At 40.6% G+C, this 25245-nt stretch overlaps 1 protein-coding gene across 1 annotated transcript; it reads left to right on the top strand.

Annotated features, from left to right (window-relative positions):
• Nucleotides 1-214: 214 nt before the first annotated feature.
• Nucleotides 215-25245, top strand: Tsp_05487 (putative Low-density lipoprotein receptor domain class A). Its single transcript, XM_003371765.1, has 56 exons — nt 215-226; nt 1721-1784; nt 1872-2042; nt 2735-2863; nt 3139-3306; nt 3357-3485; nt 4419-4886; nt 5245-5390; nt 5661-7208; nt 7949-8219; nt 8295-8609; nt 8654-8902; nt 8982-9534; nt 9614-9787; nt 9846-9993; nt 10057-10282; nt 10374-10601; nt 10667-10862; nt 10913-11028; nt 11108-11419; nt 11664-11894; nt 12296-12485; nt 12544-12677; nt 12760-12885; nt 13066-13314; nt 13384-14103; nt 14320-14565; nt 14829-15158; nt 15265-15396; nt 15520-15639; nt 15719-15841; nt 16143-16391; nt 16497-16631; nt 16875-17077; nt 17213-17403; nt 17491-17660; nt 17741-17968; nt 18061-18205; nt 18287-18543; nt 18644-18766; nt 18918-19037; nt 19428-19608; nt 19863-20059; nt 20160-20279; nt 20889-21023; nt 21105-21809; nt 21897-22088; nt 22200-22379; nt 22418-22583; nt 22705-23066; nt 23298-23420; nt 23550-23700; nt 23830-24168; nt 24262-24344; nt 24412-24707; nt 25123-25245. The coding sequence occupies exons 1-56, from the start codon at nt 215-217 to the stop codon at nt 25243-25245; spliced, it is 13398 nt and encodes a 4465-aa protein (XP_003371813.1).

The following is a 25245-nucleotide window of genomic DNA, read 5'->3' as shown; positions in this document are numbered from 1 at the left end:
TCATTTGTTCTTTTATGTATGCATACTTATAGATATGTGTGTGCGTATATATATATATATATATGGTATATCTTTGTGTATATTTATATTGTGAATAGCTGTAAATTGTATTTTTTCTAGCTTTTTAATAAATATATAAATGGACGGCGTAATTCTTTTATGACATTATTAATAGCAAAAGTGTACTTTTCAGTTTTCCAGCTAATTTTATGAAATGAATTTTAAAGTAGAAAGCTGCCAAAATTTAATTATATTAAATTATTGAATTTGTAGACTGATACAACCAGAAAAGAGGCAGTGTAGTTGTTAAACTTAATAATATTATATTGTACTGCTGACAAATAATATAGCAGTGCATGCTGCTATTACTACTGATTGGTCATGACATTTGACAAATGAGGAAACAACATATATAAGTTACTGCGTAAATAAATTACCTAAAACTTGGAATACTGTACATCATGCTTGACACCTATTTCTGCTCATGTAAATTAATGTAGAAAAAATGCAATAATAAAAATATAAAAAGTTATAACAGAACAAAAATAATAAATAAATTACTTTTAGGGCATCTGTAAAACTGCAGCAAATTGAATCGATTGCTTTTCCGTTAATAGTTGACAATCATAAATGAAACTTGCTTTCTGCTATCAGTTTTATTTATAATTTATCAAATATTTTTTAAAGATATTGGTCTAATTAACTGGCAAGTTTTCTTCAATTGAAAGTTATTTATTGATTACGTAGCAAAAACATTTGTGGAAGCCTGTCTAAAAAAATTTATTGATAAATCATATAATAAAAAGCTATTTATATAAATTTTAAATTATATGCATGAAATTCAGAAGAGATTTTGTAAGAATACCTTATTTATCAAAAGTTTAACTTTGCTTGATACTTGCTGGTAATCAAGTGAATCAAAAATTAAATGGATACTATTGTTCAATCAACTAAATGATTGCAATTAAAAAGAATTCACTTAAAACGCAGCTTATGTAAAAAAGCAAACTTACTGTCTGACATTCATTTTTTAAAAAGATTTTGCAATGCACATAACTTTTTATGAAAAACATTGTTAAATATTTTCTTAAAAACTAATAGCGATTATTTCCTGTAAACTTTGTTTCTAGGGTAAAGCCGTGCATGGATTTATTATATCACATTTCAAATGTCATTTTTATTTAAAAAATATTTTATTCATATAGTTTAGTAAATGCAAAACTATTGTAAAACAAAACGGCTCGTAAGCTATCTACAAATGTTTAAATAATGAAAAATTGCAAGCTCTTGATTTTGTAACTCGATGTTGTGAGGTAAAAAACAGTTACGATGATCTGAGTTAAAAAACAGTGATGATGCAATTTAAAAAATTTTACTTATAAAATATTTATTAGAATCTTTTCCACTGCTTTTAAATTGGTTCTTCCAGATTGCTGTTTTTAGCGCAATGTGCGTTTTATACTTGATTTTCGATACTCACCGTATACTTCATTACACAACGCCATCTTTTTTCTTTTATTTTACATAGTTTAACAAAATAATTCACTTCAACTATTTTTTTCAGAATGTCGAATTAGCATTTTCATTTACAGCACTCATTTATTCAGCTACTCGTAAATGAAAGCATCTGTTATTTGACTTCGAGAAAATAGATAGTTTGTTTTCAGGCGTTTTGCCCGAATAATTATTTTACAGAAATTGTATATTAAGTTATTTGTAGAAATTAAAGGGAACGCATTTGATTTACTGCATCTTTACAAGCGTCGCAGCTATACTATTACCAGGTATTGCTTTTCTTTTAACATTTTTAGCACCACAGAAAAGACACGTAAATGTTTTTCATTCCATCAACTTAATGAATTTATCTTCAGAAATCAATTCTGTGACCGTTAAGAAAGTTATAGTTTTAGCTGTTTTAATTGAAAAGCGCTATGTGAAACGAAAATTAATTAAATTAACAAATTTGACAATTAATATAGTTTTCAATTCATTTGGTAATTTATCTAGAAAAGAACAAAAACTAATATTTTGCTCCCTATTTGGTAATTATTGATTCTGCATTTTCAGTCACCTATGCATGAACATAAGTAACATAAGTAGTTTTGTTTTTGAATTTAGTTAATTTTTGAAAATTTGAAAATTGAAAAGCTTGGAAATGAAAGTGATTCAGTACATTCTTTAAACAAAGAGCACTTGAGAAGATATTTTCCATTAGAAAGAGGAGTTTGGAAAACATTAAAATTTTGCATAATTGTATTTCAGTGTTAATTTTAAAATGTTAATTTCAGAAATTTTTTTGCCATATTATTTTCATAATGTTGTTTTTTTTCAATCAATGCATTAGTGTATTATGGTGACTATTTTAATGTTGTATTCAAGTTTTTCTGGTATGGAGCTTGTCAAATACCCTTCAGTTTCTCTTTTTCGGCATCATGATTGATTTACCTGTCATCCAAGTAAAATATCATAAAAAGTGAGAATGTTATTATTAAGAAAATATTCAAATACATTTAATTATTAATTGAACTTGGTCAAAAACGTAATTAGTTGATCATTTGCAAAAGAATTGATTTACGGGGTGACTATCATAGAGTAATATACATATCTTGCAAAAAAACTCAAAGGTCAAGTTATATTCCATTCCAAATATCACGATAGGAATTGTGTTAAAACGAATTAAATAAGTAGCAAATTGTATCATTTTGCAAGTTTGTATTGAATTAAGATGGTTCAGATGCATTTACTGTAACTGTAGTTAAAATTATAATTATTCGTAAGATTAGGAATGATAATACAATTCTATTTTTCTACTACAAGGAAAATTGGTTTTTGAATTGTACTTTATTATTTATGCATAGTTACTGTAAGTCACATGGAAGTGCGACTTAGCCGACAAGTTGAGACAAACGGTGTGAGTGTTTACGCGCACGCGGTTAATGTTTTTCTTTCATAAATTTTATAGTTTAGTTGAGCAGTTTAACTTCAGAATTTATTAATAGTACTTTTTTACTTATGATTTTCTAAAAAAAGACGTTCGCAATATTTATAATTATAATCAACGAAGCAATTGCTTTATCTCCTTATTTTATCATTTTTATTGTAACATTCCTTTTCAGCGTTTCTATAATTATGTTTTAGGCATTTTAGATGTCAATTTGATCGGAAATGAAAGTTTTATTGTAATGTCTGGTGTTATCTTTCGAGTGTTTGCTGTGATTTGCACATGCTTTTGTGCATGTGCTTTCGCTGAAACGGGAGTTTTTAGCATTGGAACGGATGAACTTGCTCCATTCAGCATTGTTCAAGGTTTGATATGATTTGTGGTAAATTCACATTGTGATGATATATTTTTTCAGGCTCTTGCGGTCCAGATCAGTTATTTTGTGATGGGCATATTGATAATGGGAAATGTATTCCGAAAAAATGGGTTTGCGATCAAGAATATGACTGTATTGATCAAACGGATGAAACACCTGAAAAATGTCGTGAGTACACTTATAGCGAAATATACTTAATAATTTTATAAGATCAGGTGGGAGAAAAGGTTTTTCAGATCAAAATTTTTATTTTCAACGTAGACAGAAAAATTGAACAATAATTTAGTAATTGAAAATTTTGTTTCTGATTTATTCTAAAATGGCAGCAAGAAGATGGTTAAGTTGTAATTGTTCGTGTTTTTCAATGAATTTTAAAAGATTACCATAAATTTAAATTCATTAAAATAGTAATGTGTCTTCACCAGTAGTGCATGGATACAATGAGAAATGTTATCTGGATTTCTTCGGATCCAAATTTGTAAGTGGTGAAGTGAGAGTTTTGAAAGCTGTAATAAGTATATAAACTTCTTTTCACGTAAATATTTATGTATACAAGGGTTTAGTAAGAGTATGTTTTTTCAGATTCTAGGAATTTAGATTTTTACATTAAAGTAATTTAAATTTTCAATTTTTACACAAATGTTTTCACATTAGTAAATATCTGGCGGTTGATTTCTTTTTGCCTTCACATATTGTTGTTTAAATTAAGAAAAAGCAACACTTTGACAAAATATTATAAACGTTTATGAAGAAAATTGAATATGAAAAGCAGCTTTATTCAAACTAAATCTTTTCACAGTTCTGAGTAATGAGAATTCAGAGAAAAATGAATAAAAATGTGTTGTCGACGTGTGCAGAAGTTAATTTTTTTGAATAGCATATTCATCGTGCGAATTAAAGATAAAGATAATAACATAATAATTAATACGGCAAAATAATTATACATAATGCATGGGAAAGTTAATTTTTAATTGAGATGGTGAAATGTTGCATTGCTACAGTATCTTGATTTTCAAGTATTAACTATTGTGATGACATTTTATCGTAATCGTTAATTTGTTTTGGAACTGTTGGTAAAATTGAGTGTTGGTGTTCTTTTAGCACCACGGGCTTGTTCCCCTGAACAATTTACATGTCTACTTACTGGTCATTGTATACCTTTGGGTTATCGTTGTGATCTCGACGCCGACTGTGGCGTTACCGTGGATGGTCGCATTGATCGCTCAGATGAAGAGAACGAACACTGCTTGCAGGCGTTCAGTTGTTTGCCAAATTTTCACCGGTGTTCAACCGTGGATGTGTGCATTGAATTGGTGAAATTTTGTGACGACCGTTTGGACTGTCCGGACGGTTCTGACGAGGGACCATTTTGTTCGGGTATGATGGGTTGGATAGATTCATTTCAACTTCGAGAGAAAAGAAAAAACGATTGTGCTCTGTTGATATTGTTATTTTCAGCTTTTGCTGGAAGAAATATAACTTGCACCTATGGCCAGAAACCAACGCCCGACGGAGGAATGCGTTGCTATTGTCCTCCTGGTAAAAAGCCTCGTCGAGGGCAGTGTATTAGTAAGTCTTTTTTTTTTGTTTTGTTGTCTGTCAAGTTTCAGGGATGCTGAATAAGTAAGTATTCAAGTTGATGGTGATTTTGTTTGAATTTTTCTATTAAATATTAGTTTTGATCTGTATTTTTTAAATAAATTATAATTAATGTTGTTGTTGATTTGCTCAGAGGACAATCCATGTCTTGCCGAAAAAGATGGCCACGTTGGTCCGTGTGATCAAATTTGTTCATTCAACGATGACAAAGTGCAATGCAGTTGTGCAGATGGCTATCGTTTACTTAATCAAACAGATTGCGTCGCTATTAATGGTGATAATGAAATAAATGTTGATTTGGTTTGTTGATTTAGTTTCCTTTTTGCAGAGCCTGCGGATGAACCGGCAACGATTTTGATAACAAATGGCGCGGCGGTGTTAATCACTGATCTGAATTTCAACATCAAAGGTACAATTGAAGGTCGTTCGTTGAATCCACTCGACTTTGATCATCGTAATCGTACGGTTTGCTGGGTATGTTCTGCTTATTTTTGTAATGTTTATATTTGTATTAATTTTTTATTTTGTCAGCTTACTATTATTGGTTTGGAACCGAAAAATGAAAAGCGTGTGATGCAGTGTGCGAGCGTGGACAATTTTGACAAAGATCATACTTGGTATTATGAAGCGGAATATTGTTTGGATGGTTTGTGTTGTGTTTTGTTGTTTTGTTTTGTTTTGTCCGAGAATTGTCGATGATTTAATAATAAAGTATTATTTTCTGTGCTTGTAGGAGTTGAACAGATTGCCAAAGATTGGATCAATGGCAATTGGTATTTCATCGATGATACGTATGATCGTTTGTTCGTTTGTACGGCTACACTAGACAGATGTGTAACTTTGCTTTCCGGAACGTTGGACAAGCCGAAAGATATTGCCATCGATCCGCGAGAAGGGTACATTTTTATCACTGATTGGGGAAGTTTTCAGCCGAGCTTGGTTCGAGTCAACATGGACGGTTCGAATTTGACCCGCTTCGTTGACGTCAGCGTTATCTACCCTCACGGCGTGGTGTTGGACTACGCCACGCACAGCGTCTACTGGCTCGACAATTATCTCCAGTACGTGCGCGTGGTCGACTACGAGCGAACATCCCGACCGCGTACCGTGCTGTCCGGCATGGGCGTGAAAAGTCTGCACTCGTTGGCTTTGTTTGAGAAGCACCTTTACGCGACCGACTATTTCAAGAACATGATCGTGCGCATTGCCAAAGCCGACGGTTCGACGGTGAAATCGTTTGCCCGGCGCGATTTTACCCGCGCTTACAGTATTAAAATTTTCCACCGCCAGCGGCAGCCTGATGCTCAGTCACCGGCTAGCCGTTGGCCGAGGTCGTCGTGTGCGGTGGACAATGGCGGCTGCGACCAAATTTGCGTACCGACTGGGGGCGGCAGAGGAGGTACCGACGGCGTACGCTGTCTCTGTGCCGAAGGTTACAAGCTGCAGTGGGAGGCCGGTCTGAGGGGTGTCTGCCGGCTCGCGTTCTCCTACCCGACTCTGCTGTTCGGACGCACCCAACCCGGCGCAATACTCGGCATACCGGCCACGACTCTGGCCGCTGGATATTCGACTGTCAGACCGGTGCGCGGCATCGGCCGGCCGACCGCCATCACTGCCGACGCCATCCGCGGCGACGTCTACTTTGCCGATGCTTCACGCTACGCAATCTATCGTCAGAATTTGGAAACCGGTGACCGGGATGTGCTAGTTGACACGTTCGTGGGCAATTGCGCCGGCATGTCGATCGACTGGGTAGCTGGCAATTTGTACTGGACCGACGATGCGCTGGCAACGATCAGCGTGCTGCGTGTCGACCAACCCGCCTGCCGTCGCGTGCTCCTGTCGTCCGGCGCCTTGTCACACCCTCGCGCCATCTGCGTCCACCCGGCGATGGGGTTGCTGTTCTGGGCCGACTGGTCGGAGATAGTCTCGGCACCCGGGGCCTCGGTGAACCGCCCGGCCGCCAGCATCGAACGCGCCAACATGGACGGTACGGGCCGACGACCGCTGGTCCGTGGCGACCACCAGCTCCACTGGCCCAATGGTTTGACTCTCGACTACACCCACCACTGGCTCTACTGGTGCGACGCGTTCTTGGACCGCATCGAACGTATCCGCTTCGACGGCAGCGACCGCCAGCTCGTGCTCACCGACGCTCCGACCCACCCGTACGGTTTGGCGGTGTTCGACGGCAGGCTCCACTGGACTGAATTCCGCCACGGGACCGTGATGCGGGTCGCTTTGGCCGACATCAACCCCGCCACAGGCCTCGCCAAACAGGGTGCGGTCGAGGTGATGTATTCGACCGCGTCGCCGTTGTTCGACTTGCTGCTGTTGAACAACGACACGTCGCGGTCGAGAATGGCCACTCCGGCGGCCAACCGCTGCGCTTCGAACAACGGCCATTGTTCCCACTTGTGCTTGTACAGCGACGGCCGGTCGAACTGCTGGTGCGCCGACGGCTACAGACCGACGGCGAACCGTGAAGGCCAATGCGAGCCGGTGCCCAACTGGAGGCCGCCGGTCCGCTGCACCGGCACCCAATTCCAATGCCATCGCAACGGCCGCTGCGTCGACCAGCGCTACGTCTGCGATGGCGACGACGACTGCGGCGACGGTTCCGACGAAGAGAACACCAACCCCGACGGTCCCTGCTACAATCACACGTGCCGGCAGGATCAATTCCAGTGCCGGTCGAACCGTTGCCTGCCTGAATCCTGGCGCTGCGACGGTGAAGCCGACTGTCAGGACGGCGACGACGAACTCCACTGTGAAAGTTGGTGGTCGACTTTCGATTTTTTTTCCCACGAATGACAATTTTTTCTTTTTCTGCTTTTCGCTCTCACCTCTCACCTTTTTTTTTATTGCTCTGTTTCAGACACCACCTGCGGTGAGGGGAAATTTCAATGCGCGATAACGAAAAAGTGCCTGTTGCAAGAGTGGGTCTGCGATCACGAGTACGACTGCGGCTTGGGCGACACGTCGGACGAGCACGACAACTGTGGTATACTGTGTGAATATGTTGTGTGTAGGGGAGTGGTTATGTAATGTTCTTTCTTCTTCAAGCCTACCCCAAGTGTCATCCCACCCAGTTCACATGTACGAACAAGCAGTGCTTGTCGATGAGCTACGTCTGCGATGGGGACCGCGACTGTCGGGATGGTTCGGACGAATTGCACTGCGATTTCGGCTGCGTGCCAGGCGAAGAGTTCCGCTGCACTGCCAGCAGTCCTTGCATCAGTTCGTTGTACAAATGCGACGGATATCCGGACTGTGCGGACGGCTCTGACGAACTTGGATGCGGTGAGTGGTTGAAATTTGGGCGATTTTTCGAATTCTTCGCTTTTATTCATCTTTTTATTAATTTTTTCTTTATAGTGAAAGATTCAAACGACTGCGGCGTAAATCAGTTTCATTGTCTCGTATCCGGCGAGTGCATTCGGTCGTTGTTCCACTGCGACGGCGACGTCGACTGCTTGGATGGTTCGGACGAGCAAAATTGCAGTAGGGAAAGTTTTATTTTTAAATTTCAAACTTTTCACTCTCTATTGTTAATAGCTGATTTCGATTGCCCGCCAAGTTTGTTCACATGTAACGACAGTTCACGTTGCCTGTTGAAATCTCTCGTCTGCGATGGAAACGCCCACTGCGAAGATGGATCCGACGAATCATTCTGTGGTAATTTGTTTGTTGGTTTGTTTGTGTTTCGGTATTGCATTTTTTTTGCAATTTTTTAGTTGAAAAACAACACTGCGTTGAGCCGAACTTTGCCTGCTTGAACGACAGTTCCACTTGTTTGCCGCTTTGGAAATTGTGCAACCGGGTGGACGATTGTGCAGACGGAAGTGACGAGGGGGGAATGTGCTCTGACAAACAGTGCTCGCATGGCAATCTGTGCGATCAACTCTGCTACGACAGTCCGTACGGTTTCGTCTGCTCTTGCAGAGACGGTTACTTTCTGCAGCCGGACAAGAAAACATGCTCACGTATGCTACACAGAAAGGGGAGAGGGGGAGGGGGAGAGGGGTTTTTCAGAAAAAAAAATTGACTCATTCATCTTTTCAGCTCGAGATCCTTGTACACAGTGGGGTGTCTGCAGTCAGCATTGCCAGTCTCAAGGTGTGCATTATTATTGCTACTGTGAGCCCGGGTACGTTTTGTCGTCGAACAAATTTTCCTGCAAATCCGCCCAGCCGGATACACCGTTCGTCATGTTCTCCAGTCGTCACGAGATTCGGTTGATCGGTTTGAGGCGCGATGCGGTCGCCGTTTCGTTGGTATCGAATCTGCGCAACAGCATTGCTGTCGACTTTTACTACAATTCTACGGGATCGTCGTCGTTGATTTTCTGGACTGACATTTCCACCGATCGAATATACCGCGGCCACATGTCCAGCACTGAATTGTCGTCCACACTGGACGACGTGGTCGCGATTGTCCAACACGGCGTCGCCACGGCTGAGGGTATAGCGGTCGATTGGATTGGTCAGAATTTGTACTGGGTCGACAGTACGCTCGATCAGATCGAAGTTTGCAAATTCGACGGCACCTATCGCACTGCCATCGTTTCCGGAAAGATGCAGAGTTTGCGATCGTTGGCCGTCGATCCGAGAAAAGGGTAAGCTTGGACGATAAGCAGTAATATTTAAAAAAAAAGCGCAGTCAGACTCATCGAGCTTTTCAATACTTTTTTAAAGCTTGCTATTCTGGACCGACTGGGAAGAGACGAATCCACGTATCGAGCGCAGCACTCTGGCCGGCACTGAACGCGTGCACAACTTGCTGAGCGTTCGTTCGGTGAAAGGGGGCGGCTGGGTGAACGGTTTGACAATCGATTACATCGCTGAACGTCTCTACTGGACTGACGCAAAGTGAAAAAAATTATTCAGTTTTTTTATTTTAATTTTTCTCATTCGTCTTTATCCGCAGATCCGATTCAATTCACACCGTCAACTACGACGGCCAAGATCATCACCTGGTGTTGTCCAATCACGATTTCATGTCCCACCCGTTTGCTATAACGGTATTCGAAGATTTTGTCTACTGGACCGATTGGAGAGTGAATTCTGTTGTTCGGGTAAGATTTGCTTTTTTCTTTTCTATGATTTATGTAATTGTTTTTTTCTCTTCACCCGTCTAGGCGAACAAATGGAATGGCAGTAGTGTGCAAATAATTCAAGGAACCAATGGGCAGCCGTTTGATTTGGAAATTTTGCACCCGTCCAGGCAGCCGAGAAAGGGTAAAAATCCATGCGGACAGAACAACGGAGGCTGCTCGCATTTGTGTTTGTTGGTTAGTGATCAGAAGGCCGTTTGCAAATGTCCCTACTTTTACAAGCTTGCCAGCGATATGCGTACATGTGTCGGTAATATAATAACAACGAATAATAATAATAAGAAGAAGAAGAATAACGAAACTCCTACTTAATTTGTTGCCATTTGTTGACGTTGTTTCAGACATTGGTCACGCTGTGATTGTGGCTCAGCCGAGGCGAATAGTCAGCATGGTTGGTGATATGTCGGAACAGAATTTGATTCCAATTATGACCAGTGTTGCGGTCGAGAACGTCACCGCAATGGATGTGGATCCGATCACTAGGCAACTCTACTGGTCTGATAGCAAATCGGCGACCATATATCGAGCATTTTTGAACGGCTCCTCCAGCGATGCGGTCATCAATTCTGGTTCGTCTTGCTCGTTGCTGTTTCTTGTCAGTGTCCAGTTGTTTTGTAAGAGGGATCATTTTCAGATTTGAACAACGTATTCGGTTTGGCAATAGATTGGATATCGAGAAATTTGTACTTCTCTTCTTACACGGACGATCACGCTGAAATTTCCATTACTTCCTTGGATGGTGTGTTTCGTCGTGTCCTTATACAAAGCACCAGGCAAAGTCCCGGCGGTGTGGTGAAGCCGATCTCTTTGGCTGTTCATCCTTTGCTTGGGTAAACGAATTAACCAACATGAAATGTGTAGTTTTTATTTTCAATTTTAGAAAAATGTATTGGATTGACGTTGGTTTACAGCCAAAAGCAATTCAGTCGGCCAAATTAAACGGCGATTCTATACAACCATTGAACATTGATCCGACGTACTTGGGTGATCCATCTTGTAAGTTGCTTTATTTAAATTAAATTAATTTAGAGTTGATTAATATTTTCTGATTAATTTTTTTTGTTTTGTCTTACAGATTTACGTATAGACTTGCAGAGGAATTTACTGTACTGGATTGACAGGAAGACATTTTCGTTGCATTCAATCAATTTGATCAACGATCAGAAAAGCGTGTTCAGCTTTCCAGATTATGTACATCCCACGTTGATGGATCTCGTCGAAAATGACACATTTTACATTTTTGAATCAAATCGCATCACTGCCGCAGATCCTGCGGTAGGTCTTGTCACACTTGGCAGCAGCGAATTGTTGTATCAAGTCGTGCGCAAAAATACCAGTGAAGTAACGGCATTGAGAACATTCCTTCCCAATAGCAGACTGTTCAATGGTAAAAATTGACCGCGTTTATTCTTCTACTTTGAGTTTTGAATTTTACAGCTAAAAATCCTTGTTCCAAATTGAATTTGGATTGTCAACATCTTTGCATACCGCTGTCGAGCACCCAGGCAACTTGCGAATGCGCTACTGGTTACACACTGTCGCCTGACAAGCGCTCTTGTATCGGTAATGATTGGAAATTGTTCAGTTTTTTTGTAATTTTGTTGTAAATAGCATGTGTGTTTGTTTCACAGGTCAAGAAATGCAATTGTTGTATTGTCAAAGGGGAAAAATTGCCGGTGTCAACGAACGAGGTTTATCCACTTTAGCTCCAGTATCTGGCGTTCAATCTCCCACGTCTTTGGATTTCCTCGGCTACGAGGATCGCATATACTGGACGGATACGGCGAAAAATGAAATTGTTTCGATGAAACGTGATCTCTCAGGCCGAATGGTCATTTTCAGTGATCGCAATGCTCGGCTTGGTTCGTTGTCGATCGATTGGATAGCGGGTACACTTTATTTATTTGTTTATCAACTTTGGCCACTTTTTCACAGAGAAATATTTTTTTTATTAAAAAAGGAAATGTATATTTCACGAATGGTTTCGTTGCTGCAGAACGCGGCAAACGGCGAGGAACTATCGAAGTTGCTCGGATAAACGGTTTGCATCGTAATGTTGTTGTTTATCAACCGGACGACATTCCTCGATCTGTTCAAGTAGATCCACGAGAAGGGTAGCTTATTATTATTATTTGTTGTTGTTGTTCTTATTAATTCATATTCATATTTATTCATTTATTTTTCAGGTATTTGTTTTGGTTAAATTCATCCGGAGTGCAACGTGCTTGGTTGGACGGTAGTGAACAACGTCAAATAGTTGCAGCGTTTAATTGTTCTGATCTGGAATTGGATACCGATTCCAAGTCCATCTGTTGGCTAGATCAAAGTCGTAGCGTGATCGCTTGTTCAGCATACGACGGATCCGGGGTGCACGTGATGCACAGTTACAATTCCAACATCAGCTATTACACTGCTTTCACCATGCACAACAATCGTGTATATTGGAGCGATCGGTAAGTATAATTTTTATTGCTTTTTTTGTTCGCTTTAAAAGTCTATTTTTGTATTTAGCAACATGCAAGACGGAAGTATCATGTACTGTGACTCGCAGAAGAGGTTCTTTTTGACTATAATCAAAACCACTAAACATCAGCTCAAGAATTCTGTCAGAGATTTGAAAGTATTCGACGTGCGCACTCAGTCAGGTAAAAGAAAATTTCTTTTTCTCTTACAAATCTGTTTTTCTTTAAATGAACACATTCTACAGTCGGTCTTCTTGATTTTCAGGTAGCAACGCGTGCATGTTGAACAACGGTGGCTGTGAACATTTGTGCTTGTATCGTGGCAGAAAGCGACCCCACTTGTGCATGTGTTCATTTGGAAAATTGCAACCGGACAACAGAACATGTGCCCGTAAGTGTTCTTTTTTTTGAATTGTATTTTCTTTGTTATTATTTAATATTTATTAAAATGAAATTTTCAAAAAAGTAACCTCTATAAAATATGGAAACCAACAAAATTTTGCGATTGTAGCATAGTTGTTGTCTTTTTTTTCATTGTTTTTGACTAAAATTATTTGAATGATATGCGCAGCGTACGAATCGTTCCTCGTCTACTCCAAAGTGCAGAGCATCGTATTTGGCTATCTGGACGAACGGGAAAACCAAAATGCTCCATATCCTCCGATGGAAAATGAACGTTTCATACGCAACGTGGTTGGTTTGGCTTATGATAGCCAGTTCAAGCGACTCTTCTATTCTGACATTAAATTGGGCAGTATTTTCATGGTCAACATCACTGCGAATGCTTCGATCGATAAATCTTTTGTCGAACTTGTATCCGGTATTGTTGTTATTATATATTGTTTGTTATGCATGAAATTGTTTTGATTTTTATTCATATATTTTGAAGATGAAGGATCAATCGAGGGTTTGGCTTTTGATAATTTACACCAAGATCTGTACTGGACTAGCTACACCAATGCGACCATCAACCGGGTACACGTCGGCGTGCACGCAGCGTTGCCTCGCAGACGTACGAAAGTGTTGCAGTTGAATCCCATGTTTGACAAACCTCGGGGAATTGCTGTCGACCCTTGTGAAATGCGCCTATTTTGGGCCAACTGGAATCCACTGGAACCGAGCATCGAGACGTCTTATTTGAGCGGTGCCGTACGTCGAGCAATCATCACGACGGATATTCGAACACCGAATTCCATCGCTATCGACTTTCTTGTCAAAGAATTGTACTGGTCCGATGCCCGTTTGGATAAAATTGAACGCTGTCGATACGACGGTTCAGGACGTGTAGTTGTGGTCGTTGGCAAGCCGAGTCATCCGTTTGGATTGGCCATTTACAAAGATTATCTCTATTGGACCGATTGGGTATTGCGAGCTGTGGTGAGAGTGGAAAAATTTTCCGGTGCCGGATTTACGTTCGTTCAACGCAACGATCACAGCCAATTGATGGCAATAATTGCCGTTGCCAACGATTCCAATACATGTAAAAGTGAACCGTATTCGTTTATTGGCAGATTGAAATTTTTATTTGTTTTCGTTTCAGGCAATGTAGACGTTTGCAGCGATGATTCTGCAAATAAATGTTCAGATCTTTGCTTGGTCGACTCGTTGGGTAAGCCGATGTGCGGTTGTTTGCCTGGCCGTGTGTTGTCGTCCGACGGATATAGTTGTATTGGTATACATATTTATTTATTTATTTATTTATTCATATTTATATATGTGCACGTGTTGCATTCGAAATATAGTTAGAAATCGATAAAAGCAGACAAACTATTTTAACTAAAAGCTTTTATTATTCCATTGAAAGTGAACAAACATTTCATTTCAGATATGGAATCCGACTGCAATCCGAATACTGAATTCTCCTGCTCCAGTGGACAGTGCATCCCGATTGAATTGACTTGCAACGGTGTGCCCGAATGTCGAGACGGTGACGACGAACGTGCAGAATATTGCACAAGTCGAGATTGTCCGGCCGGATTCAGCCTCTGTGACAACGGTATGTGCATTGAAGAAGAGAAATTGTGCGACGGTGTCAACGATTGCGGTGATCTGAGCGACGAAAATAACTGCCGTGAGGAAAAACCTTTTTTTTAATTATTAATTGAATTACAAAAAAATTATTCTTAAAATAATGTTCACAATTCAGCGTGCCATAATACAACTCAGTTTCGTTGCAACAACGGCGTGTGCATCGGTATTCAGAATCGTTGTAATTTCAAACCTGATTGCAGCGATGCTAGCGACGAGATGAATTGTCGTATGGATGGATGTTTTTTTGTTGAAATTTTGCAATGATTTGTTGATATTGTTTTTTTTAGCTAAGCGCAATTGCAGCGATTTGGTCGTTCATGGAAAACCGTTGCACAACTGCGAATTCACTACCCAGTGCATTGCGGACGATTGGATCTGCGACGGAAGCAACGACTGTTGGGACAATTCCGACGAAGCGGTCTGCTCAGGTTGTGGTTTGTTTCACAAATTCGACTGGGTTTGACGATTTGCATTTAAATATTTTCACTACAGTGGCCAAGGCTGTGGAAAAGTGCACTTCGAAAGATTCGTTTATGTGCCGTTCGCAGAAGAAATGCATACCGCGAAGTTGGCGTTGCGATGGGGAACGCGACTGCGCCGACGGATCCGACGAAGAAGACTGTGGTGAACTAGGTGGGAGGAATTTTTTGCTTTTTTTTTAATTCTGAATCAACAATACGAAACTGCCAACAGCAGCAGTTTGGGAAAATGCGTTTTTTTTCATTTTCATCATTTCCAGATGAAAGTCAGCAGAATTGTGATGCGTACACTGAATTCAAGTGTCGCGACAACTCGTGCATTGCGAGAAGTTGGCTCTGCGACGGTACTCCGGACTGTTCCGATGGCGACGACGAATATCCGATCATGTGTGGTAAGTTTGGCTTTTCTGTTGCTGTTTTTGTTGTCGCGTTATGTGTGTTGAGCAGTGTGGAAGAGGAAATGCCAGTTTGCTGTTTGCTGATTTATACTTGACAGTTCAATTTTCTGCTTTAAGCACTCACTGAAGAATGTGAAGAATTCAAATGCGCCAATGGGAAATGTTTGCCGTACAGTAAAATTTGCAATTACAAAGACGACTGTGGCGACTCGTTTGCATCGGACGAGCGCAACTGCAGTACGTTTTTTCCCCTTTTTCATTTTTTCTGCTTCGGTCCACTTGCCTGAGTTTCACGTGGTGGAAAAATTTTGTTCAGGTTATTTGTTCATTTGTTTGGAAAATGAAATTCAGTGCAAAAATGGAATGTGTTTGTTGTCGGAATTTTACTGCGATGGCGATGACGACTGCGGTGATGGCACGGACGAGCCTGAAACTTGTGGTATTAAAAATTTCTACTGATTTGTCTTCCTCTAATTTATTTGCTGCTCACGTTGGATGATGATTGTGATTGAGCTTTCTTTGGCTTATTAGAACGACAAAATTGCCATCCGTGGGAATTTCGATGTCGCAACGGTCAGTGCATTCCAAGCGGATGGCAGTGCAATGGCATTGAGGAGTGCAAAGACAAGTCGGACGAAGATCCGGAGCAGTGTTCTGGTAGAGTGTTCGGTTTATATAGTTTAGCTTTTTTCTTGATTGCGTCGCGTCTGCATTGATTACAATGATTGCAACTTTTCAAGCTTTGAAAGCGCCAACATGCAAGAGCAATCAATATGAATGCACCAACGGCGTGTGCATCGACGAATCGCTTACTTGCAATGGGCAGAATGATTGTGGCGATTGGTCAGACGAGGGGCATCTTTGCAATGTGAACGAATGCGCGTTTCTGGTTCACATGTGCGAGCACGTTTGTGTTGATAAGAAAATTGGTTACGAGTGCGCCTGCAATTCTGGCTTTCGCTTAGCTGAAGACAGAACTTCGTGCGTTGGTGAGTTTTGTTTTTTTCCCTTCTTTTAACACATTACAAACTTGTTCTCACTAATATACATGTCTGTATTTTTCCTTTATATTTGTATTTATCGTTCTGATTTAGACATTGACGAATGCACCGAGACTTATCCTTGTTCGCAGACTTGTTACAATCGTTTTGGTAGCTTCAGCTGTGAATGCATATCTGATGGATATGTTTTAGATGCGGATGGTGTGACATGCAAGCATACTGATGATAGTAAGTTCTATATATCTATGTATGTATGTGTGTGTTGTTGTATGAATGTAAAATTATATTTGCAATATTGGTTGGTAAAAAGTTTCAAAAGCAAGTTTAGTTTATTTATTTTTTTTCATTGAAAGTTTTTCGTTTAATTTTATCATTCTGCTTCAGTATGATATTCATTGTGTCGGTTTTTTCTATTTGTGTATTGTAGTGTATTGTTAGTGGAATGTTTTGATGATGAATGTTGAATTTTAGTAGCACCAGAGTTGCTAGTGTGCAGCCGATCGACGATCAAAAGATACGGCATGCAGGGTGAAGTGGTCGGTCACGTACTGATCAATCTCACCAATGCTATTGCAATTGATTATGATTTTGAAGAGGATCGCGTCTATTGGTCGGACATTTCTCAACTTTCTGTTTACATTGGTCGAGTGTTTCTCAACGGAACTGGTTGGCAGGTTGGTTGCGATTCTAGTTATTTCGTATTTTATTTCACTTTTAGAAACACTGTACAAAATACTGTGAAAGAAGAAAGAAAGAAAGAAAGAAAGAACATTGATTGATTACATTCGTTTTGATTGGTTGATTTTTAGATTTTGCATAGGCATGATCTGCGCAGTCCGGATGGACTGGCGGTCGACTGGGTAGCGCGCAATTTGTACTGGTGTGATAAAGGCACCGATACCATCGAAGTATCCAGATTGGATGGTCAGTACAGGAAAGTTTTGCTCAAAGGCAAACCGTTGAAACAGCCTCGTGCTATTGTGGTCGATCCATTAGCCGGGTTTGTTTTTTTCTTGTCTCTTTTTCAGTTGCTCTCAATTCTTGAACAAAATATTAGTAAAATGTTTTCGTTTCTTTTTTTTTGCAGATATTTATTTTGGTCTGATTGGGGTTTACATGCACATATTGGTCGTATGGATTTGGATGGCAGCAATGTTATGTTGATTGTTACAGATTCTTTGAAATGGCCAAACGCGTTAACACTCGACTACGTCATGAAGAGGGTGTTTTGGGGTGACGCGGGCCTGAATTACATTGGTTTGAATTACTTTGATTGATGACCGTGTTGAAGAGGACAGTTTCTTTGTTTTTTCAAAGAAAATTTTCACCATGTTCAGGTATGGCCAGTTACGATGGGAACGGAGTTCGCAAAGTGATCACGTTTCAAGCATTCCATGCGTTTGGCATGTATTTGTTTGAAGATTTTCTATACTGGACTGATTGGGAAACGGGCACTGTGCAGCGAGTGCAAAAGCATTCTGGGCAGAATCGGTCGTTGGTCATTCCACAGCTTCCGTATGCACCGATGGGCATAACCGTGGTGCATCCGGCGTCGAAGCCAAAAGGTGTGTGTGTGTGTGTCTTAATTTATATCTTCTCTCATTCATATTCTCGTGTTGTGTATATGTGATTCTGTTTTTTTTATTCACTTATTTAGCTCCTGCTTACGCGCCATGTCGAAGACATGGCATGTGCGCCGCTCTTTGCCTTGGGTCGAGAAATGAATCAAAGCCGTACACTTGTGATTGTCCGAATGGATTCAAAAAGCAAAGTGACAATGACTGTGCGGCCGACTGTAAACCGTATGCTGAATAATCGTTTTGCTCAGCTTGTTTGCTTGTTTGTTTGTTTGTTATAAACGTGTTGTTTGTTGTGAAATGCAGATCACATTTTGTCTGTACAAAAACGTTCAAATGTATACCGTCGTGGTGGCGGTGCGATGGTCAGGACGATTGCGGCGATGGACAGGATGAATTGTACTTCGTTCCGAATGCTTGTCCAGCATTTCACTGTTTGCCTGGTCAGTACGCCTGTTCGGACGGTAGCACATGCCTCAATGCGAATAGACTGTGCGATGGTAAAATAGATTGCCCAGACGGAGGTGACGAAGGGCAAGGATCCCTGACGACAATCAACTGCAGTAAGCGGAACAACGACAGTTTTACTGATAAATTTAAATTTGAAAAAAATATTAACAATCAAACTAGCTGACTAACAATTGTTTTCACATATGTTTGCAGCTACGTACGATTGTGTCGCACCTGGCCAGTGGAAGTGTTATAAATCGTCCATTTGCATTGCTGAGCAAAGCTTTTGTGACGGAGTGATCGATTGCCCGAACGGTGAAGATGAAAGCAACTGCAGTAAGGGTTGACTTTAATTTATTCTCTATTTTTTATTTATGATATTGAGTATTTTTAAACTTTGCATTGATGTTCGTTGAATTTGTGTCTGTTTGTCTGTTGTGAGAGATATTCAGATTTTTTTTGTAATTGTTATGTGTTGCTTTTGAAGCTGTAAAAGTGTGCGGTGCTGGTTATTATCAATGTCCGTTGTCCAGAATATGTATCCCATATTTGGCGGTCTGTGATGGGCAGAAAGACTGTAAAAATGGCGAAGATGAATTGAACTGCCGTAAGTTTTGCAATATGCATATTATTTTTTCTACGTCAATTCATATAGATTTTAAAATTGCATTGTAAAATTTTGTTTCATTCTCACGGGCTGCTTTTCAGTTGTTAACTTATCATTCTATTTTACACACAATATCAAGTGCAGAAACAATCCGTGCATTTATTTCGTCAATTTGATTATTTGAAACTGTTTGCTTGTCTGTTTTGTTTACCTTCTTTCTGTCTGCCCGTTATGCAGGTGTAATTAATAATATATTTTTAATGTTAAAGTTGGCTGAACGTTTTCAAGCTGCTGTTGATAATTTGAAAGCGATAAAAACCATATTTTTTAAATGTGCATTTTGCCGGTTTGTATGTTTGAATGTTGGTAGTAATTTTTATTTTATTTCAGGCAATCGAACATGTTCCAGTGATGAATTTCGCTGTCCAGAGGGACGATGCATTCCAAAGTCGTGGCACTGCGACGGTGAGAAAGAATGCTTGCATGGTGAAGACGAACTGAACTGTTCCAATGGATCGTGCGGTGGTAGCAGTTTCCCATGCAAAGGAGATGGCCGCTGTATTCCGAAAAGGTTTCTTGAATTTTTTTAAATTAATTTATTTCGGTTAATATTGGAAAAGTTTGTGCAGAATTTAAACTTGACCACAGGTTTGTAAAACGCTGTTTTACATGCGACAATAATGAGAATGTGCAATTGTTTGTTAATAATGTAAAGTTAAAAAGATCGAGTATTAATTATATTTTTGAATGATTTCTGGAATTTTTTTGAATGAAAAAATTGTTTTCACTTACTTGTTTCGCCTTTTAAACTTGTACTATTTTCAGCTGGCATTGCGATGGTTATCCCGACTGTACGGACTACAGTGACGAGTTGAACTGTACCAGAGGAGGGGTGGTTTGTGGTTTGCATGAATGGACTTGTCATGACCGCAAGCAGTGCATCATGCAAAGCTTGCTGTGCGATGGCGAACGGGACTGTGATGACGGTAGTGACGAAACTGCGGCTGCTGGATGCTTGCCAGGTAATTATAATTTTGTCGACCGTTTTGCGTACGATTTGATGAAACTCGTCCATTATTTGTGTGTAGTGAAATTGCATTCAATTGGTGTAATTTTTTCTAGGTTTCGTAACGTGTCGTTCTACTCAGTTCGCTTGTAAAAATGGAATACAGTGCATACCAAAAATTTGGAAATGCGACGGTGAGGCGGATTGCAGTGATAAATCGGACGAAATTGGATGCGGTAAGGGTTGGTTTGTTATCCGCTTGATTTGTTGTTGTTTAATTTTACTCATTTGATCAATCAGATGCCACTTGCAATCGTACGGAGTTCCAGTGCCGTCAGTCGAATCAGTGCATACGAACCGGGTGGATTTGCGATGGTCAGCGCGACTGCATAGATGGTTCAGATGAAGATTCATCACTGTGCGGTAAATAACACGATGAATTTGTTGTTGTTTTGGAAGGTGGGACGGACCATCGTTTTATTTCAATGCTTGTTGTTTAGCGGTAAAAGGCTGCCCGCCGACTTATCGAAAATGTGCAGACGGAATGTGCTATCCGGCACATTTGCATTGTGACGGTGTGCAACACTGCAAGGATGGTTCTGACGAACCACGACCGTCATGTATGCGTACCGTTCAATGTCTCGTTGTTCAGTTGTAATTGATGTGTATTTGCTTTTTTATATATGCAGGCAATTGTCCGTTTCGTTGCCGTAATGGCAGATGTATAGCAAAACGGTACAGGTGTGACTTTTTCGACCATTGCGGAGACATGTCGGATGAATTGAATTGCGGTAAGAAATTTCCCATTCACCCACCATTCATTTAAATGACGCTTTGAAATTTAGAAACAGATCGTTGTTCGGCGTTCGGTCTCTGCTCTCAGAAGTGTGAGTTGAGCAAAAATGGTCGGGGCGCCAAGTGTTATTGTGCCGCAGGCTACAGTGTCGATGGCAATAATCCGAACCGCTGCAGAGCCGACGGTGAGCGATAATTCCAATTCCACTGTTCATTTATTGTCCTTTGTATATTTTATAATCGGATCGGTTTGTTTCATTTGTCAGGCTCTTTGCCGGCGTTGTTGGTCGTCGCCAATGAAGAAATTCGTTCCATCGATCCGTACACAAAATTCCATTACGATCGAATTCTGATGCCAAATTCGCGCGTCACCAGTCTCGACTATCACATCATGCCGGCCGAAGTGGACGGCACTTTTTCGTCCGTGTCGATTTATTGGACCGATGCGTACAACGGCACCGTATCACGAAAAAAGATCATCGAACCAGGGCGTGTTGTCAAGCGAGAAGCTTTCGGCTCGGCGGCTGCCAACCCATTGGACAGCAGCGACACCGGGGCCCAGGTACTTTTGCAAGGCTTGAAACGCCCTGTCGGCATAGCGGTGGATTGGCTCCACGATCACATTTATTGGAGTGATTTGTCGGCGAAACTGATCAACATTGCCTCGTTGGATGGGTCAGTGTCGATTGCGTTGGTCAGGAAAAATTTGGCCATGCCGTACAGTTTGGCAATTAGTACGACGTACAGAATGCTGTTCTGGACGGACACTGGCCAACGTGCGAGAATTGAATCGGCAGCTTTGGACGGCACTGGACGTCGGATACTGGTTGCCGACAACTTGTACTACCCAACTGGACTGAGCGTCGACGAGCCAAATGAGCGCTTGTACTGGGCTGATCCGAAAACATCTTCGATCGAAACTGCACAATTGGACGGTCGTCATCGGCACCTTGTGCGGTCGTTTGAATATGGTATATATTTTGTTTATTTTTCGTATTCTTTACAACCCATTTGTGCTTACAATTGAATTCCAATCCGACGGTTGTTTGTTGTTGCAGGTGAAGACAAACCCTGGTTCATAAGTGTATTTGAGGATATAGTTTATTTTTCAACATATCTCGACTCGAAAGTGAAAATGATTTCCAAATACGGCAACGAATCTGTTCAAACACTGCTTGAGCATGACCAAATTTTTCACTCCGGTGCGTTGGTGGTTTTTCATCCATCGAAGCAGTTGACCTCTGTCGACGGTATGCGGTTGTTGTGAAAAATTGTTGTTGCTGCTGCTGCTCGCGAATTTCGAAGCTTCGATTGATCAGTCAGTATATTTTTTTGATGGTCGTCAATGATTTTTCTTTCAGACGAGAAAATTGTTTGCAAAACCGCAAAACCCTGCCCTCCGGGGACGCTGTGCGTGACGTTGGACCGAGTCGGACGTGCGTTCACTTGCCTCTGTCCGAACGATATGTTCTTCGATCGTGACACTGGCAAATGCGATTTCGAATATCAAGAAGTGAACAATGGAACGCAGACGATTGGGGGTAGATGAGAATTTTCCAATTTCTTTTAAATTTTTCAGTCGTTTGTTGTCCACTCAGCAAGACTGATGTTGTTGTTGTAGATGATTGCACGTTGCGCTGTTTAAACGATGGCAAATGTGTGCTGAATGTGAATCGTGAACAAATTTGTCACTGCAAAACCGGCTACAGTGGTGACAGATGCCAAAATGACTTGTGCTACATGCGGTGCTTGAACAACGGGGAGTGTCGTATTTTTGAACCATTCGGTCCAATTTGTTTGTAATTTTTAATTTTTTTTGCTTTGTTCTGTCAGAATGTTTCGGTATTAATTTTTGAAATTATTCAGATGTCCCGCCGAATATGACGGCAATCGCTGTGAACGGTACAAGTGCACTGGTCTTTGTGAGCATGGTACTTGTTTCGTGGATAAGATCACGGGCAATCCATCGTGCCGCTGCATGTCCGGATGGACAGGCGAGAAGTGCGATGTCCGTATAGACATATGCAACGATTATTGCTTCAACCATGGTAAATGCCAAATTCAGTGGAATCACCAACCGATCTGCTTTTGTACACCGCCTTATCATGGTGATCGTTGCCGTCACTGTGGACCGTTGCAGTGTTTCAATGGTGGACACTGTGCACAGAATCGGTGTCAGTGTAAGCCTGGATACAGCGGAATGGACTGTGGCCAAGATTTGTGCGATGGTGCGTACTATGTGGTTCTTATTATTTCAGTTACTAGATATAAATATATAATGTGTACAGTATGCCAGTGACTTTTTTATATGAAAGATGAATGCATTTTCTTTCATTCGTGACAATACCAGGTTAGCTGAAAGTGTATTCAATTTATTTAATGCGATGTTGTGTATTTGTTTTCCCATTAAGTGCGGCTGAAATCAAGCAAATGCCAATTGTGTGAATTGTTATTTGTAGATTTTTGCAAGAACGGTGGTGAATGTTTAAGAAATGAAAGTATGCCTCGGTGTATTTGTCCGACATGGTTTGCCGGTGATCGATGCATGGAAAATCGTTGTGATGGTTACTGTAAGAACGGGGGTGAGTAGCTCTGTTGTTTCGTGAAATTGAATACCAGTGTTACTGGTATAAAATATTTGCCATTTTTGAAAATCTTGTTTATTTTTATTTATTATTTATTTCAGTTTACAATTTTAATTTGTGTTTAAGGAACATGCAAGGCGAGTGATGTCGACGGTTCGCTCTACTGCGTCTGTCCGACAGCGTACACCGGTAAACTGTGCGAAACTCCGCTAACGTGCGAACAGTACTGTTACAACGGTGGTACTTGTTTCAAAGAAGGTGACGACCTTTTCTGCAAGTATGTTTGTCGTGAAGTTATTTCTTTTTTTATTATAAAGTGGTGTATGAACTGTTTTATTGAACTCTGTTTGTTGTTGCACTGCATGGATGCTTGCGCGCGTTTGTCTACTGCGTTTCATTGATACAGGTGTGCGAGAGGATATTTCGGCGAACGTTGTGCAACAGCGCTTCCTTGTCATCGTTACTGTGCAAACAACGCTAGTTGTTCGCTGTCAGATCGAGGAATTCCGAGTTGTCGATGCACTCGTGGGTTGACCGGCACGAATTGTATGCAATTTTATGCCAAATCCTGCGAAGAGGTGGACTGTCATCATGGTTACTGTAAGCAGCACAGCGACGACGTGAATCGCATTACCTGTGCATGCAAGCCCGGTTGGTTTGGCATTGTCTGCAACTTACCAACTTGCCACTTGTTCTGTTTGAACGGTGGCACGTGCCGGATGCTGCCACAAGAAGCTGTTTGCAGGTGAAAAGCAATTGTGTCTTTTGCTTTTTCTATTATTATTATTATTATTATTATTATTGATTGCCACCGTTGTTTCATTCTTTCTTATTACAGCTGTCCCCTGGGAACCGGTGGAAATCGATGCGAGTATAAACTTTTTGATCTAGCTACCAGCTATGCAGCGCAACGTCGACATGGTAAAAAGAGTTTTTTAATCGGATAAGAAAGGACAAGTGCAGACTGTTTTTTTTGGTTTGCTTTCAGTTGTAACTACTGCTGTAGTTGTTTCGTTGTTTTTGATCTTTTTGCTCGGTTCGTTCGCCGGTTTTGTCTTGTTCTTCAAGAACAGGTATTATGGGTGGTACAGTGTGAAATCTGCTGCTCTATCGATTTTTATTAATCAACGATTGATCGATCGGTCAATTTTGTACATGTTTCGCTTTTCCAGACAGTTTCCATTTCGAGGAAGCTTCTTTAAGCGCAAGCGTGTTCACGACGAGTGGCATAATCCGGCGTTTTTGTACGGTGAAGAAGAGGAAATGGAGTCTTTTCACGAAGAAGTAAGTTATACCAATCGTAAACTACCATTAAATTGTTTTTCTTTTATCATACTGACTTTGCTTAAATGTATTATCAGTTTTGCTTCTTCCTTTACTTGCTCAGTTGTCATGCTTTGTAACTGAAGTTGATTAGTTGCTGTTGGAAGCGGTAATAATAATAATAATAATGACGGTAATAGTTGTTACAACAAACTATCGTTGTTGTACAGCATTCGTGTAGTTCTAATGCTAACTGACGTATTATTATTATTATTATTATTATTATTGCTTTAAACAATAAGTTAGCGGCTATTTAGCAGAATTATGACAAGTGCCAAGTGAATCAGCTTCAGTACAGTTGCAAAGAAAATTTTTTGCCAAAACTCTTGTACACATGCAGTCAGATGTGTATAGATGGTAAATCTTATTTATTTAGGCTACCAACTTCAACAACCCACTCTATGATACGGTGTACCAGGATACTGTAATTAAGGATGATGAAGAACATGAACTTTTAGTGACAGGACATTTGGAATTAGCGCATGATGAAGCAGTTTGA

This window comes from Trichinella spiralis, assembly GCF_000181795.1.
Source record: "Trichinella spiralis strain ISS 195 chromosome Unknown Scfld9, whole genome shotgun sequence".
NCBI lineage: Eukaryota > Metazoa > Nematoda > Enoplea > Trichinellida > Trichinellidae > Trichinella > Trichinella spiralis.
The sequence above is the reverse complement of the archived record's forward strand: the minus strand, read 5'-3'. Positions and strand labels throughout refer to the sequence as shown.